Raw genomic sequence first — 15,490 nt, forward strand, 5'->3', positions numbered from 1 at the left:
CCAATTGTACCCTTGGTCGCGCCCAGACTCAACGCAAGTTCGTTGTTATATTTTAGCAGCTCAGTCTGTAAGAAATGGAGACAGCAGCCAAGCGTAGAAAAGTGCAGCAGAACATACGAGCTTTTTTTCAGACAGTAAGTAACTAGATACCTAAATACTAGGTGACCTTAGCTTAGTATCGAAGGCATCATACCATGGCTTGGTTTGTTCTTACGAACGTCAATTAACTGTTGATATTTGCACACCCACGTAGTAGGCTAGACTAACGTCAGTTCCACTTTTTGACCATTAACGTTACATTCACTTGCATATCCTCCCGCCGAGTTCGTCGGACCCCCCCCCAATGTCCATACCATGGTTACGCCCTTGGTTGATTAAGCATAAAGGTCTCGTATTATATCTCTATTATATTATACCCCACGTAACGAGCACATAAAGTGAATAAGAAGCCACTTAGAGGCTTAAATGTAAAAAAACATACATTACATAAATATTTTAAAACAGGAAGCTTAAGAAATGTAAAACCGAGCGGAAAACACCACACTAGTGTGTAAATGAATAGAAAAGAAGCTGAAAGCTCAAAATTTGCTATCAAACTGTATTTCATGTGATGAGATTCCAGACCGTTGCATGTAGCACTACTGCTAATGTTCATGCCGTCCGTGTTGGTATAAAGATTAGACTAATCTAATATTCAAATATATTCAAATAGTAAATATTGTACATAATTTAAAAATCTGAATGCGACTGTAAAAAATTTGCATCCATATTTGAGTGCATTAAAAAATAAATGAATAAATAACGACCTCTCAGTCCGTACAGGATTCCACACTATATCACAAAGAATATCACATTCCAGGTTTTCTGAGATGGTCAAAAACGCTTGGATTTTGCTGCAGCTTTTTTCAAGAATCGTGATGCGATTTTTTTTTTTTTTTTTTTTGAGGAAAACTTGGCGAGATCGCAATTGCACGGAATAGTTTTGCACAGTGATGACCTTTAGCTGTATTCGTGTTCTACACACGTGAATCGAAGAGGGCTTTGGCCGAATGTGCGTTGCGATGACGTCACGTGACGTGTCTTGGCCCGAATCCGCGGTCAGTTAGAAAAGAAAATCGCGAGTTCCTCCGAATACTGTGTAGTAAAGCTTGATTTTGCGTTAATTTCGGTCATCGCAAAATCCCGGAGGGGCTTTCTTCCTTTTTGTTTTTTAAATTGAGCTCTTTTTTTTGGCTAATGTATGAAAGCGTGAACCTGTACACCCGCACGCCGCGATGTCATGTTGACTTAAGCAGCAGGTCAGTTATATGGTCCACAGTGAAGCGTGGATTCCATAACACACACCGTGCATGTGGGAGCAGACAGACCTGCTGAACTCGCACTACTTTGTGGCTTAACACCTCTTCCACAACCTTCTTAAGACTTCCGCGACCTTTAATCCGTCGTCTCCATCCGTTCCCAGTTAGTCTGTAAACTCCAAGGATTTTCAGGATGCGTGGAGAACATTGGATGCGTTGGTGTTTTGAACGTAAACTCGAGAGCAGAAACACGTTGTATAACCCGCTAAGGAGATTACTTTATCGATCTCGGAGATGAGCCGTGATTAAAATAACGAGGAAGCGGTGAGTGGGTCGGCTTTACGTTCACCCACAGCTGTGAGAAACTGATCTGCATCTGCGCTGCTCAGTTCAAAGCGATCAAAACAAGAAGCGTGGCCTCGGCCCAAAATCCTGTGTTCAGTCATACGTAGAGTCCGAGAGTGAAAAGTGAAAAGCCTCGGTGGCATCTAGCCAAAGTGTCGTGGTTGAACCGAACACTCGTGAAGAAAAAAATAAACAAAACAAACGTGGGTTGTTTATAGGGTTAGGATTGGTTTATTCGACATCACGTTTCCTAGTTACATTAAAATTGAGCTAGGATTCAAGTCTGGAGTCTTGGAGGTATTAGCCAACCACTTTAAGTGGGAATTGTAATAATTCAAAATGCAACTTTAAACAAGTGTAATGTCAAAAAAATCTTCTCCTAGTTTGGTCTTTTGCCAGTTTCCACCCATGACATGACCAAGCAGTGAGAGTGAAGACTCCATGTGCTTCCTGTGCATCTGCTGCTCCTTCTGCATCACAGTGCAGTGGAACACAAATGCTGGAAAGAGCTATCTGCCTTCTTCCTCATACATGAGCTCTCAGACGCTCATGTTTTTTTGTTTTTTTTTAGTGTCCCAGTGATTGACCGGTGAGACAGTAATGCCTTCCCTGCTACCCGGACAGCACGACCCATCATGCTCTCGTGGACTCCTGAGCACCAACTCCGTCTTGTTAAACACGTCAATTTGTAACCTACAAGTTTGTTTGTTTTTGAAACTGTAATATCATCAGGTCATACGAGCATATGACGAAGATCTAAAAAGTCGATTATGTATGATCTTCTTCAGATGAAGCTGCAGCAAATAATAATAATAATAATAATAATAATAATAATAATAATAATAATAATAAAGAGCGAAACCCTCAGACAGCTCGATCGCAGCACGGCCATTTAATTTGTACAGATAACGAATGCTCCGCCCCCTTGTTTGATGGATGGCTAAAATCTGTTTAGAAACACTGTGAACACTCAGGGCTTTCAGAAATGCTCATTCAGCTCTCAGAAGCAGTTCTGATGAAGTATAAGCCAGGCCTAAGTACAGTCATTAGGACAGAACCCTCCTTCCATCCATTTTCCATACCGATCAAGTTTGATGTTTACGATTTGGGATCGAGGAGGCTCCGACTCGATCCAGAGCAGTAAAATAATCGTAATGACACCACACAGTTGATTTTTTTTGGACAAAATGTCGGAAGCGACAAGCCTCAAATCGGGCCACGCCCCCCAACCATCATGTCCCCTAGTATTGAACCATAATTTCCAAATGTAATGAGCTAAAGAAAGAAAAAACTAAAAATTTACTTGACGCTGAGCAAGCCGACTAGCTTGCTGCTAACAAAACACACTTTCACAAAAGCGTCCATGTTATACCCCCCCAACTTCGTAGTCCAACCATCATATAATTCCGAGCTCAGACTTCCGAGTCGATTGGAACGCAGCATATGCACTTACCCCTGGTTTAAAGGCAGGAAGGCCGAGCCCCACTCCGATCGTCGCTTTATTAGGGTTCACCACCGAATTGTAGTGAATGTTCCGATGGTAACTGACTCTGATTGGTTCGTCGTTGTTTTGGTGGATCCCATGGAACGTGTTGATTGGTTCTGAAAAACAGGCCGGGGTAGGGGAACATACCTAAATGTGGTCTCTTATTATTCAATAATAACTACAGATCACAAAAAATGGCAGACACCCAAAAGGGAAAACGGAAAAAAGAAAAGAAAAAAAACAATCTATTTACAGTGCAAACATCAAGCCTAGGTGCAACGAGGTCTTGAGATAGCGATCAGTAATGCTCAGCATACCTGCTGCAGATAAGGATCAGAAACATGGTTATTTTTGTGTCATTAGCAGAGACCTCAGACTCCTGAAATGTCACAGCACACGCTTATCTGTTTTTGTCTTATCTGACACCCAGACAATTCGAAACGGAAATGAGCAGCGAATACACCACGAGGCCAAAAGTATGCGGACACCTGACCATCACACTACTCATATGTGGTTCTTCTCCAAACTGTTTCCACATTGTTGGAATCGTCCAGAATGTCTTCGTTGGGAAGAACCACATATGGGTGTGTGTGATGGTCAGGTGCACGCAGGGATACACTATATGGCCAAATTGCTACAAAGTTGGAACGACACAATTGTCTTTGTATGCTGTAGCATTACAAAATTCACTGGACCTAGCATGATAATGCCCCTGCAAGCGAGCTCCATGAAGACATGGAGCGCCAAGGTTAGAGTGGAAGAACTTGAGTGTCCTGCACAGAACCTTCAACGCCCTCAACCCCACTGAACGCCTTTAGGATCAACTGCACCCCAGGCCTCCTCACCCAACATCAGTTCCTGACCTTACTAACGCTCATGTAGCTGAATGAACACAAATCCCCAAAGCCATGCTCCAAGAAGACTGGAGGTTACTATAACAGCAAAAACAGGGCAATTAATCTGGAATGGGATGTTCAACAAGCGCATATGGATGTCATAGTCAGGTGCCCACATACTTTTGGCCATAGAGTATGTCATCATCACAGACGTTGACTGGGTGAAGCACATAGCTAACAATGTTTCAGTCTCTTGACTGAAACCTTAAAAGGTACATAAAAACATTTCCATGTCATTTTTTATATATATTTTTTATGTCATATATATATATATATATAAAAAACTAATGTTGCGCCAACAACCATAAAGTCATTTCTATTATTGCTACGGTGCCTTAGTGACCTATTCCGTATAAATGACAGACGTCACGATGTTATTTTGTGCGTGTTTTTGACCTATGAGGCAACCATGTCATGTTCGTGCTATTTTAAGCTGAACTGGTAGCGAGGAGTAATGGTGTCTTAAGTCGTATATCCCTGAGCTAAGGTCGCACCGCCAACGTTATGGTTGACTCCGTGTGGAGAACCGAATTAGCACACTAAAAAATAACCCAAAAAAACAAAAAACCCGCTTTAAACCTTCATGACAGAAGAAGTGTTCTCACCTGTGCCGTTCTGGTACACCTCCACCGGCCGGTTGTACATCTCCGCCATGGCCTGCATCTCAATGTGGTTCCCGTGACAGTTGTTTTTCCTTTTCCTGTTGATGTATGTGGTGAAGTCTTCCGTCACGTAGTTTGAAAAGTAGTCTGCGTTCTTCATCTGGGGATTTGAAGAAAAGAAAAAAGAAAAAAAAAGTTCAGAAATTTTCTAAGTTTATGTATTCTGGGTCCAGTGCTTGGCAAGAAGATGGTGGGAGGGGGGGGAAATTAAAAAAAAAAATCTCACCAAGTAGTCCATGCAGTGTTTGCGAACGACTTCGTGCATATCTTGGTCTCCGTAAACTTGATCAGCTGTGAAGAAACACGTACAACAATAATGTTCAGCCTGAAATCCCAAATTTGAGCTGGTAAAATGTGTGAGGGGTGTCGAGCATGGGCTCCAGAGACCTCAGGAATGTTATAATCAGTACACTTTCCATCTAGCAAGGTGAAGGGGTTCTTCCGTTTGTGTCTCTGGAGAACTCTTAAAGTGGCGTCGAAATGTATGAATCGATTCTGTGCGTGAATGCATTTCCTTTTGAAACAGGAAGTCAAGGACAGAGCAAGTGGAAGGGCGTAACTGAAATACCCAAAAGCTAAATTTGAGCTAGGCTGCTTTACTTGTACGGTAAAGCTAACTTAGCCGATGTTTAACTATCGTGCAACAGTACAAACTCTTCCTCTGAGATTAGCGTTTTGTCTTTAATTCACATTTTCCTAGCTAACCGAGACTGTTAATTGCGGTTTAGTGACTTTGTTTTCCGCGACTATTGCGTGAACACGGACTTCATTCCCGTCGCCTCGCTTACTTAACGTCCCTAATTAGCTTCATATTAAACGGCGCGTCTCGCCACAGTGAACGTCACGGTTAGCCTGTGATGGTTGAACAAATGACTGAGAAAAGATTACGTTTTTGTTTTTTTTTTTAAAGGGGGAAGAGACGTAGACACTCGTACAAACTCCAACCACATTTTCATGATAACATACAGGAAGCTAAAACCACGACAACACCAAGGCCTCGGTGTCGGATGCCAACCTGCAGCTACTGTAGAGCGATTTGTCCCAGCCGTTCGGCTTACAATGGAGGGACAAACGTATTCTTGAGGGCATTGGATTGGACGCAAATTGGACAAATCTTTAGAAAAAAAGTTACCGTATCGTCTCTAAAATTAAAACGACAAAATCTACAAAACACAAAATTTTGTGGACTTGTACTAAAAGCTCTAAAACACCACATTTATTTGATTTCGACTTGCAAGCCCCTACAACATCCATCCATCCATATCGCTTATCTTACACAGGGTCATGGGGAACCTGGAGAATATCCCAGGGGACTCCGGGCACAATTGCGCACACATTCACGCACCCGTTCGCACACTACAGACAGTTTGGAAATGCCAATCAGATTCCAATGTACATCTTTGGACTTAGGGAGTACCCTGAGGAAACCCCTGAAGCACGGGGAGAACATGCAAACTCTGTGCACACAGGGCAGGAGCGGGATTCGAACCACCAACCCCGGAGGTGTGAGGCAAGCGTGCTAACTAAGCCACCCATCCCTACAAGTCGAAACCATTTAAGAAGCCAACTCTTAATTATACAGAGACGCCTTGAGGACCCAAGTAACTAACAGTTCTCATTCTCAACACCTTTATTTGGGTCTCTTGCACAAATGCATCGGTGCACGGCCGTGCAGCCTGTTACATGGGTGTCAGTTTCGGTGGGCTTTATCTCAGCGCATCTCATTCGTGCAGGAGTTTAAAAAGAAGCAAACCGATGTAAACAATCCGGCAACAAGGTTCCTCACTGAAGCTCCGCCTCTTCCTCACCAATGCGGCCATATGCAAATGACTCGGGGATCGTTCCGAAAAGTCACATGACCCCCGACCGCAGACATTCTCAGAAACTCTTGACTAATTTCCTCTTTCGTGGTATCAACCTACTTTTGTTGTGACACACTGAGGCAGCGGATGCTGCGCTCAAGTCCCTTCCAAAAAAGGCTGACGAAAAATAATAGCGCGTTTTCACACTGCATATAAGTGCCTGACGCGTTTCATGGGGTTTCCATTTATTTCTGGGGGGGGAAATAATCTGATTTTCATGCATTTTTGAGTGATACTTGGGTGTTTTTGCCACTGCTATTTTTAGTCATTGAAGTCCAAGGACTGCAGAAGTTTAAAAATATCGAGCAGTCATGCGTGTGCACAACAGAAACCAACTGATATGCGAATGAATACTTTCTGTAAAAATCCACACACTAACCAGCAATTATTAAAAAATTTGCAATAACGCAAGTTTAATTCTGCTATGATTTTTTAAAAATGAATTTAAAAACACACACACACACACACACACACACACACACACACACACACGTCCTCCAGGATTATGGGCGCCCGTCATCGTTTACACAAAATGAGCAGAAATATTGCACCAATTAGCATTTATCTTTGTTCTAACAAAAAGTATTTCGCATTCAGATCAACATTTTGAATAATTGTGTTTCCTCTCAAAAATATATCTGCCATTAAAAAAAAAAAATAAATAAATAATAAAAAAGAAAGCGCTAAATGAGGATTTAAAATAGTCGTTCTTGAAAAATATCATTTATCATTCGCTCTCGGTCCACAGGAACTCTTTTTTTTTTTTACTCCAGGATTGGGTAAAAATAGAACTACTTTATTTGGAACACCCGTACATGCTGATCTCCTGGGATTTCCACACACAGCAGTCTCTAGAGCAGTGGTGACCAACCCTCTTCCCTGAGATCTACCTTCCTGCACGTTCAATCTCCAACCAATTTCAGTCGATCAAGAACTTCTTAAGGCAAGGACTAGATGGTCAGGTGGGCACGATTATGGTCGGAGGTAAAGCCGTCAAGAAGGTAGCTCTACAGGAACAGGGTCGGTGACGATTGCTTTAGAGTTTACGCGGCATGGTGCAGAAAACAAAAAACAGTTCCGTTTGGTTCGCTCGGACAGGAAGGTTCCGGTAACTCAAACAACCGGTCTTTAGAACCGTGGTGAGCAGAAAAGCATCTCATAAAAGCACAACACATCAAAACCATGAAGTGGATGGGCTACAAGGGCATAAGACCACATCAGGTTCCACTCCTGCCAGCCAAGAACAGGAATCTGACACTATAGTGGGCACAGGTCCACCCAAACTGGGGGGGGGGAAAAAACAAAAACAAAAGCGACACGAGAAAAGTTCCTCAAAACTTCATGTAAACATGCTGATTATACTGCAAAACCACCGCTAGTTTTTATTCTTCTCCTTACATGAATGGAGACGATGTCCTGCAGACGGAACCAAAACGTGTCTAAAATTCTCATTCCTCTAATGCAACATGACTTTCAGACCACAATACGGAAGAAAAAAACAAAACAAAAAAAGCCCGACTCCCCCTCTCTCTCTCTCTTTATTGTGTTTGCCAATGAGAAATTCAAACAAGGAAACAAAATCACTTGTTTCTCTATGTAAAAGTTAATAAATGATTAAACGAGGCTGTGCTGTAGTGATGCAGCCGAAACAATGGGCTTTCATGATGGCAAGCGGGGGGGGGGGGGGGGGGGGGCGACTAAACAAATAGTTCTTCTTTCGTATCAAAGAGTCAGATTTGATAGTGTCAGTGGAGTTAACCATATTAATGTCAGGGTCAAGGGGGGGGGGGGGGGGGGGAACGGAAAAAAAAAAAAAAGCCCAAAAAAACAATAACAACCACCACCAGTAGTCATCACAGATAACTGGATTTGATACCACGGTATAACCGAGGTCGTATCATCGTTTAAGTAAGGAATTAAACGCTTCGGAATGTGCGGACGGAGGAAAAACAATCGATGACAGGGTGGCGTGATGGAGCGGAGGTACTGTTCTCACCCTGAAGTAAAGAATTTACCAAGATCAGCACATCAGGAAGTGTTTTATCGCTGTTTATACCACAGCGCTTTACAAACTATTACAAGTTTCTATTAATTAACAAACAACGCTTTGTACGTTTTATCCATTTATAGTTACGTTAAAACGTTATAGAATGTCCGCGAAGGAAGTCTTATTGCTTTTTTGTTGCGGCCAAAAAACGCTCGATCTTGTGGCGGCGTTTTTTTTTTTTTTCCAAAACTTGAGCTGCGACTCGCATCTTGAGATTTGTGTGCTTTCTTTTGCAGGAAAACTACTTGAGATTCGGCGAAATCGCAATCGCACAAAATAGTTTTTTCGCTGTGATGTTTGTCGAGACCTTTCAGCTGTACTCGTGTTCGACGCACACGGATCGAAGAGGGGAATGCCGGACGCGCGACGTGACGTCACGTGATGCGTCTTGGCCCAAATCTGCTGGAAACTTTTTAAAAATGGCACGTTCGAGTTCCCTTGATTTTGCGTTCATTTCTGCGATCGCGATACACAAACAAAAACAAACTGAAATTCCAGAGAGGACAGAAAGCGTAAACAACTCGGTCCTGAAGGCTTGTTGTAACTTGAAGTGACGACGTTCCCACTGACTGTTACGAAGCATCGTGAGGAGACGTCTATTCAGCATTTTTGGAAGGAGTCTCCAGTGTCAACACTATCCCATTCACCATACAAGTCTTTGTGCGAGTCGTTTCCATAGAAACGATCAGAACGACAGCATTGACACAAATCCGTGAATCGATTTCCTGCTGAAACGAGAGCGTCCGAGCTGCAGCTATGGGAAATGAAAATCGACACCTTAGGACCAGTTGAACATTTAATCTAAATTTCTGCTCGAAGGCAATTCAGGTTCAGAATTTCCGAACACCTGTTGATCTGGTTTCAAGCACGGAGGGGGAGAAAATTCAGGAAACTCATCACCAGCCCAAAGAAACTGCGAGGTGACAGGTGTGTGAACTATGTGAGAAACGAAACTCTGGGCATTAGAGAGCGCAGGTCGAGTTGTCAGCTCTGTGACGTAGAGCAGCATGGAATTTCTGACTTCTTTCACTTCCCAGTCAGGTTCGGAGATGGGTATTCACGCCTCTCCGCTCATCGTTTCCATTCGTAACGCTGAGCTCTGTGTGGATCTCTCAGTCGCTTGCGCTGAGCAGCGGGTGCTGTCTGGTTAAGGCAGGGACACCCCCCTTTCCCTCCCCGCGCTGCACAGCAGGACATTTACATGAATCTGACTCATCTGTGATCATAAACACCTGCCTTTGTTCTTTCCCAATTTCGACCTCAATTTGAATGGCAAATCGTGAACCCGGAGAGTCTCATGAGGGTTAGAAATGCCGCGTGGTGCCCTGGGCGTCGCTCATTGGGGGGGGGCTGGGGGGGACCACGAGAAGAGCGTGAGCGCTAACCTGCTGTTTTTGAAAACAGCAAAACTTTATATGTGGTAAGAATCTCACAGCTGTAGTGAAACAGGAAGAAAATCCACACACTGTTTGTTAGCACATCACAAAAATTTTTTTGTGTGTGTGAGAATGTGGGTGAATGTGTCCTGGGGAAATTTCCCCAAATGGGTCATACTACACAGATCAAAGACGGCATCACTTTAAAAACTCTCTCTCTCTCCCTCTCTCATGTTAAGATGATTTTATTATTGCTTGATCACGGTTTTGTGCAGTCCTATCAAAATTCTTCACCCAGCGGGTCATTCGACTCGTAGCGGCGCAGTGGGATTTAGCCCTCGCTTCACATCTGCCTAAAAGGAGCGATGCAGCGGAGCTTTAGTCCTTTAGTCTTTCCAGCTCTCACCTCCTCCTCCTGATCAAACAGATCAGCATCCAAACCTTCAACACCATCGCACTGTCACCTCGTACCCCCCAAACTCGTCTCTAACTTGTGCAGAACTGTGTCAAAGTGTAGCTGCAATGCATTCTGGGACTTCGAGCCCAATGCTTGCATCAGATTTCTCGCCGGTATGATGCTGAACGTTGCTGGAAAATGGTGGGGGGTTTTGTTTTTAACTGAAACCTGACCATTATACTTGAAATATTTTCTCCGATCCTATTAAACGCCGTTGAAAATCTCTGAAACCCTTTGACCTCGATGCGGAACGCGACCGCTAAGGTTTTGGAACCGAGTGCTAAACACCTCAGAGGGGTTTCATTATGAACGTATGTATCCTGCACTAGTCATTTATGCAGCTCAGTACATGAGCTAGCTTCCTTGCACAGCACCCAAGAAACAACCATGATGACCTTTTTCTAACACGGGTGACCAATGATGAGAAAGCTGAACTAAAAGAGGAAGAAAAAGCACGGTGTGACTCGACTACACAGAAATGCACACACAAGCAGATAGGCTTCACTGGAAAGAAAGTGATGAGGCTAAGTCCGATTTAGCAGAAACAGGAACCGCAAGCGTCTTCATTGATGAGGGCCAGAGATAGCATCTAGCTGCTAACCACCGAACACCCTTCTAAGAAAGGGGCGGGCTCTGGAGAAGGGTGCTGGCATGGGGTGCTGGGCTGTGCCGCACGGGCCCCGCCCCCTTCAGACCTGCGCGTCTACGATAAGCGTTATCCCTTCAGAACATGGGCCCCAAACCACGTCACGGCGAGTAAACGTCTGTTCTTTATGAGAATACAGAGCTGATCTGTACACTCCATGTGACGTTCAAATGCTTATTCAGGTGTTTGAGTGCCAGAAATTAGGTCACGCTGAAATACTACAGAAGAGAGATAAGAATTCGGAGAAGTCTTCGCCGCGCGGGATTAGGAGAAATCGTGCACCTTGCATGTTCGCTTTGCTAGTGCAAGCTACATGTTCAGTAAATAATTACGTTAAATCGTTTACAGTGTTATAATAACACCTTACACTACAAATCACCAACACAATATACATCTTTTATATTTTTACACCACTATGATGTTAAATTCTCAACTCTGACTGCTAAGGTGTTGATGAATCTTCTACAACAGCAGCTGTGACTGTGGCACCGGCTCGAACTCAAAATCATCACAGGCTTATATTCAAGCACCTGTTATAATACCTTAGAGTTTCTATAGTAACGACTCATTCAACGAGCGGGTGATACGACCGATATCAGAAAACGTTACAAAAATAAATAAATATTTTTTAAAAAGGTGTGTAGTTGTTGATCTGGTGAAGTTTTCCTGTAGAAACATTCCTGTAGCATTTATTTATTTATGGAAGGAGTCTCCAGTTCCAGTCATAAGTAAAGCTGTAACTCCCCCCCGACATAGACAGAAGGTTTTGCATGTTTTCACCCTGTAATTTCAAAAGTGAGAGAGAGAGAGAGAGAGAGAGAGAGAGAGAGAGAGAGAGAGAGAGAAACGAGAACTACTTGCTTCACAGATGTTTCCCGAATATTAAATGTAACGATAAATGGATAAACATGCAATGATGTGCTGTCATTTATTAAATGAAATAGTTGACAAATCGCTGTGGTGTAAAAGAAAGAAAATAGAAAACATAAATAGATAGTATGAAAGGGAAAAAAATGTATTAAATATAAATAAACAAAAACAAATGAAAAAGCCAAACGAAACAGAGAAACAAATATGAAAATGGGGGGGGGGGGGGGGCAAGCAAATAAAAAGGAAAAGAAAAAAAGAACAAAAGAAGATATAAGGAAAGTGAAGGAGAAAAGGAAAATGGAATAATTAAAAAAAAAACCCAAAAGAAATACAAAGAAAGGGAATAGGAAAACATTAAACCAACCAAACAAACAAAAATAAATAAGTAAAAAGAGAAAAATGAACAAAAAAATATATATATAAATAAAAAACCAAACAAACAGCTAGACAGATACTAAAAAACCCCACAAAAAACAACAAGAAAACAAAAACAGGGGAAAAGGAACAAAATGAACTCAATTAAGGGAAACCCCCCAAGAAGTGTACAAAGAAAAAACAAACAAACAAATTAAAAATAAGAAAAAAGAAAAACAGAATGTGAAAATTAAATAGAAATAAAAATACAAGAAAAATACGAAAAGAAAATCAAGAGGGAAAAAACTAAAATTAAAAAACGACAGAACAAGAACAAAACAAAATACCCCCGAACATTATGGAGAGAAAAAACAACAAAAAAAACAAACAAGAAACAAAGATTAGTTTAGATTCCACTGAGTGTGCGAGAGAGAGAGAGAGAGAGAGAGAGAGAGAGAGAGAGAGAAGAATCAGCTTCAGGGAGCGTCACTTCAGAGTTGATTATTTTCCTCTAACTGCATGCCACGCTGTGTTTCATTCCTTACACAACGCAAACAGTCGGGAACACTTCAGCAACAACACACCTTAAAAGCTTTAAATAACAATCACGGGTTTATGTTTTGATCCCAAACTCCTCAAATACAGCAACAATTTTTACAGAAAACTTATAATTTTCTAATACACACCACCATTTCTTTCAGTGGCTTAGAAAGTGCAGCAGTTTGTGTAGCAGTGGTTTTACTGTCGTCTCTGATTGTAAAGAATAAAACGCTGAACCCCGGTACAGCCGAACCCCGGTACAGCCGAACTAATCCCCTGTCACTGTCAGCGACATTAGCAGCGCTTGTGTAATTGTGTAAGTAATTGGGTAAGTCTGAGTACAGGATGTGTGTTACATCAGTGTGTGGGAATTTTTGGTCCATGTGTTTCAGTCAGTAGTTCAGCTCTTCAGGTCAGAGGTCACTCTCTCTTACACAACTCCACAAAGACCAGTGGAGCAACGCCCAGCCGGACTTTTCCACCTCAGACTGGACAGAACGGGAGTTAACACCATAAACATCGCGCAATGTACGCACGCATGCGCACACGCACAAGCCAATCAATTCTTCTTACACACGCTCTCTGGTAACTATGTCTTTTATTTATATATATTATATATGTGTGTGTATATATACATATATACATACATACATATATATATATATATATATATATATATATGCGCACACACACATTATATATTACATACACGTTATATATATATATATATATATATATATATATATATATATATATATATATATATATATATATATATATAAAAGAAAAGAAACGAAAAAGAAAAAGAAGAGAAAAGAAGCTCCATTAGCAGTTCGAGTTTTTGGTTGTAAAATTCTACAAATATCAAGAGAAAGAAAATAAACCGAAAGGGGGGGAAAAACATGAACAAAAAGAAATAAGAGTTGTGAAGAAAACATTGGGGGGTGGAGTATAAGAAAATCAAACAAACAAATAAATAAATGAACAAAAAATGAAACTTAAAATCATAACAACGAAGGGAGTTAATAAGAAAGCCGAAAAAAGAAAATTAGAAAGGTAATAGGAAAAACAAAATGTAAAGGTACAAAACAAAAATAAACTAGGGGGGAAAACAGAAAAACGGAAAGGAAAAAGAAAATAAATAAAGAAGAAAAGTTAAGAAAGTTAAAAAAAAAAAAAGGGAATTAAAAAAGAAATACAAAAAACAAATAGGAAAGACAAGAGACTCAAAGCAATAAAAACAAACAAACAAATAAATAAATAAAGCTGAAAAAGAAAAAAAGAAAGAAAAAAAAGAGTAAAGGGTCAAAATGATATAACAAGAAGGAGAAAAACAGAAATGGAAATGAAGTGAATAAAGCCGAAAAAAGAAATACAGAGAAAGGAAAAACAAGAAACCCAAAGCAATCAAACATAAATAAATAAACTTAAAAAACAAGAAAACAAGGGACAAAATGAGATGAGAGGAAAAAACAGACAAAAGGAAACGAAACAAAGAAAAACCAAGAGAAAACAAAGAGGGAAAAAAAGAACGAGACGAGAAGAAAAAGAGATAAAAAGAAGCTAAAGAGAAAAAATAATAATAATGAATTGTTTACAAGAATAAAGTAGTAACCCCCCCCCCCCAAAAAAAAAGAGAGAGAAAACCAATGAAATGAAAAATGTAAATGAAATAAAAGAATGAGTGTGTGTAAAGGAGTAAAGGTTAATTGTTGTGTACTGATGGAATCAGAGGGAAACGATGCACTGCGCTGATGAACCCATCGCTCCGTCACCGGTTCAGCTCCATCACGGAGCGAGCCAGCCCTTCTCTGATCTCTCAGGAGAGTTTGGCTGCTCGGGTCATCCCTCACCCCCTCGCTCACACACACTCCACGTGGCTCTAGACAATCACGCACGCAGTCTGGACGTGATGTCCAGCAAGTCAGGTCACCCTTTCACCCGGGTTTTATCTCACTGCACTATTGGCTTTAGCGTTTATTCCTCATCCGTGTGGATTCGCCCGGATTTGTCTTTCGTCAGTGACGCAGTACAAAAACATCCTACTGTTGAAAACTACACCCATTATGATTGCTGCTGAAAGGAGGAACAGCTTTCCAGTCGAGTCTCGGTACCTTTTAACGCTACTTCCTCATGCCAAACAGATCGTTTCCTTTTTACCATTAGTGAGCAAGGGTTCCTGTAAATCAGCACTGTCTACTGAAAAACAAACAACTATTAATAATTATGTAATAATACTACTACTAAGAAGAAGAAGAAGACGACCACCTCATGGTGACTTCTTGCTAAACTAGGTAAACAAATCAGTCATAATTGACTTGGCCTCTGTCCAGGTAAAAAGTCAAACCTTTATTTCATACGGTCATCACTGGGCTTTCGCAACAACGAGTAGAAATAATAATGAGTGAAAGTTCAAGAGACCAGACTAAAGTGGGCAAAGGGAACAGACTACTAGATCACAATCTCTGTCTGCGCTGAAAAGGACACACTGAAAAACATCCGCGGTTTGGGGTGAACAGCATTGGGACTGGACTTAAGTCACAGCTTTATAGTTTCTAAAAGATGGAAAAAGCATAAATGACCCGACACCCCACCCCCAAATCGATGTAGCCTTTGGCATGTACACTACCCATTCATCTTTTGCACCACTT

At 41.5% G+C, this 15,490-nt stretch overlaps 1 protein-coding gene across 3 annotated transcripts in view; it reads right to left on the reverse strand.

The window, feature by feature from the left end:
- The window catches only part of otud5a (OTU deubiquitinase 5a), a 45,414-nt gene that overhangs the window by 8,085 nt on the left and 21,839 nt on the right, over positions 1-15,490 (reverse strand). For all 3 annotated transcript variants that reach the window (XM_053625659.1, XM_053625661.1, XM_053625660.1), the window contains 3 exons: positions 4,914-4,978; positions 4,631-4,787; positions 3,097-3,245 (listed from right to left, as the gene is read on the reverse strand). In XM_053625659.1, the coding sequence (XP_053481634.1) occupies positions 3,097-3,245; positions 4,631-4,787; positions 4,914-4,978 (371 nt within the window). The remainder of the gene's footprint in view (positions 1-3,096; positions 3,246-4,630; positions 4,788-4,913; positions 4,979-15,490) is intronic.

This window comes from Ictalurus furcatus, chromosome 5 (assembly GCF_023375685.1).
Source record: "Ictalurus furcatus strain D&B chromosome 5, Billie_1.0, whole genome shotgun sequence".
NCBI classification, from domain to species: domain Eukaryota; kingdom Metazoa; phylum Chordata; class Actinopteri; order Siluriformes; family Ictaluridae; genus Ictalurus; species Ictalurus furcatus.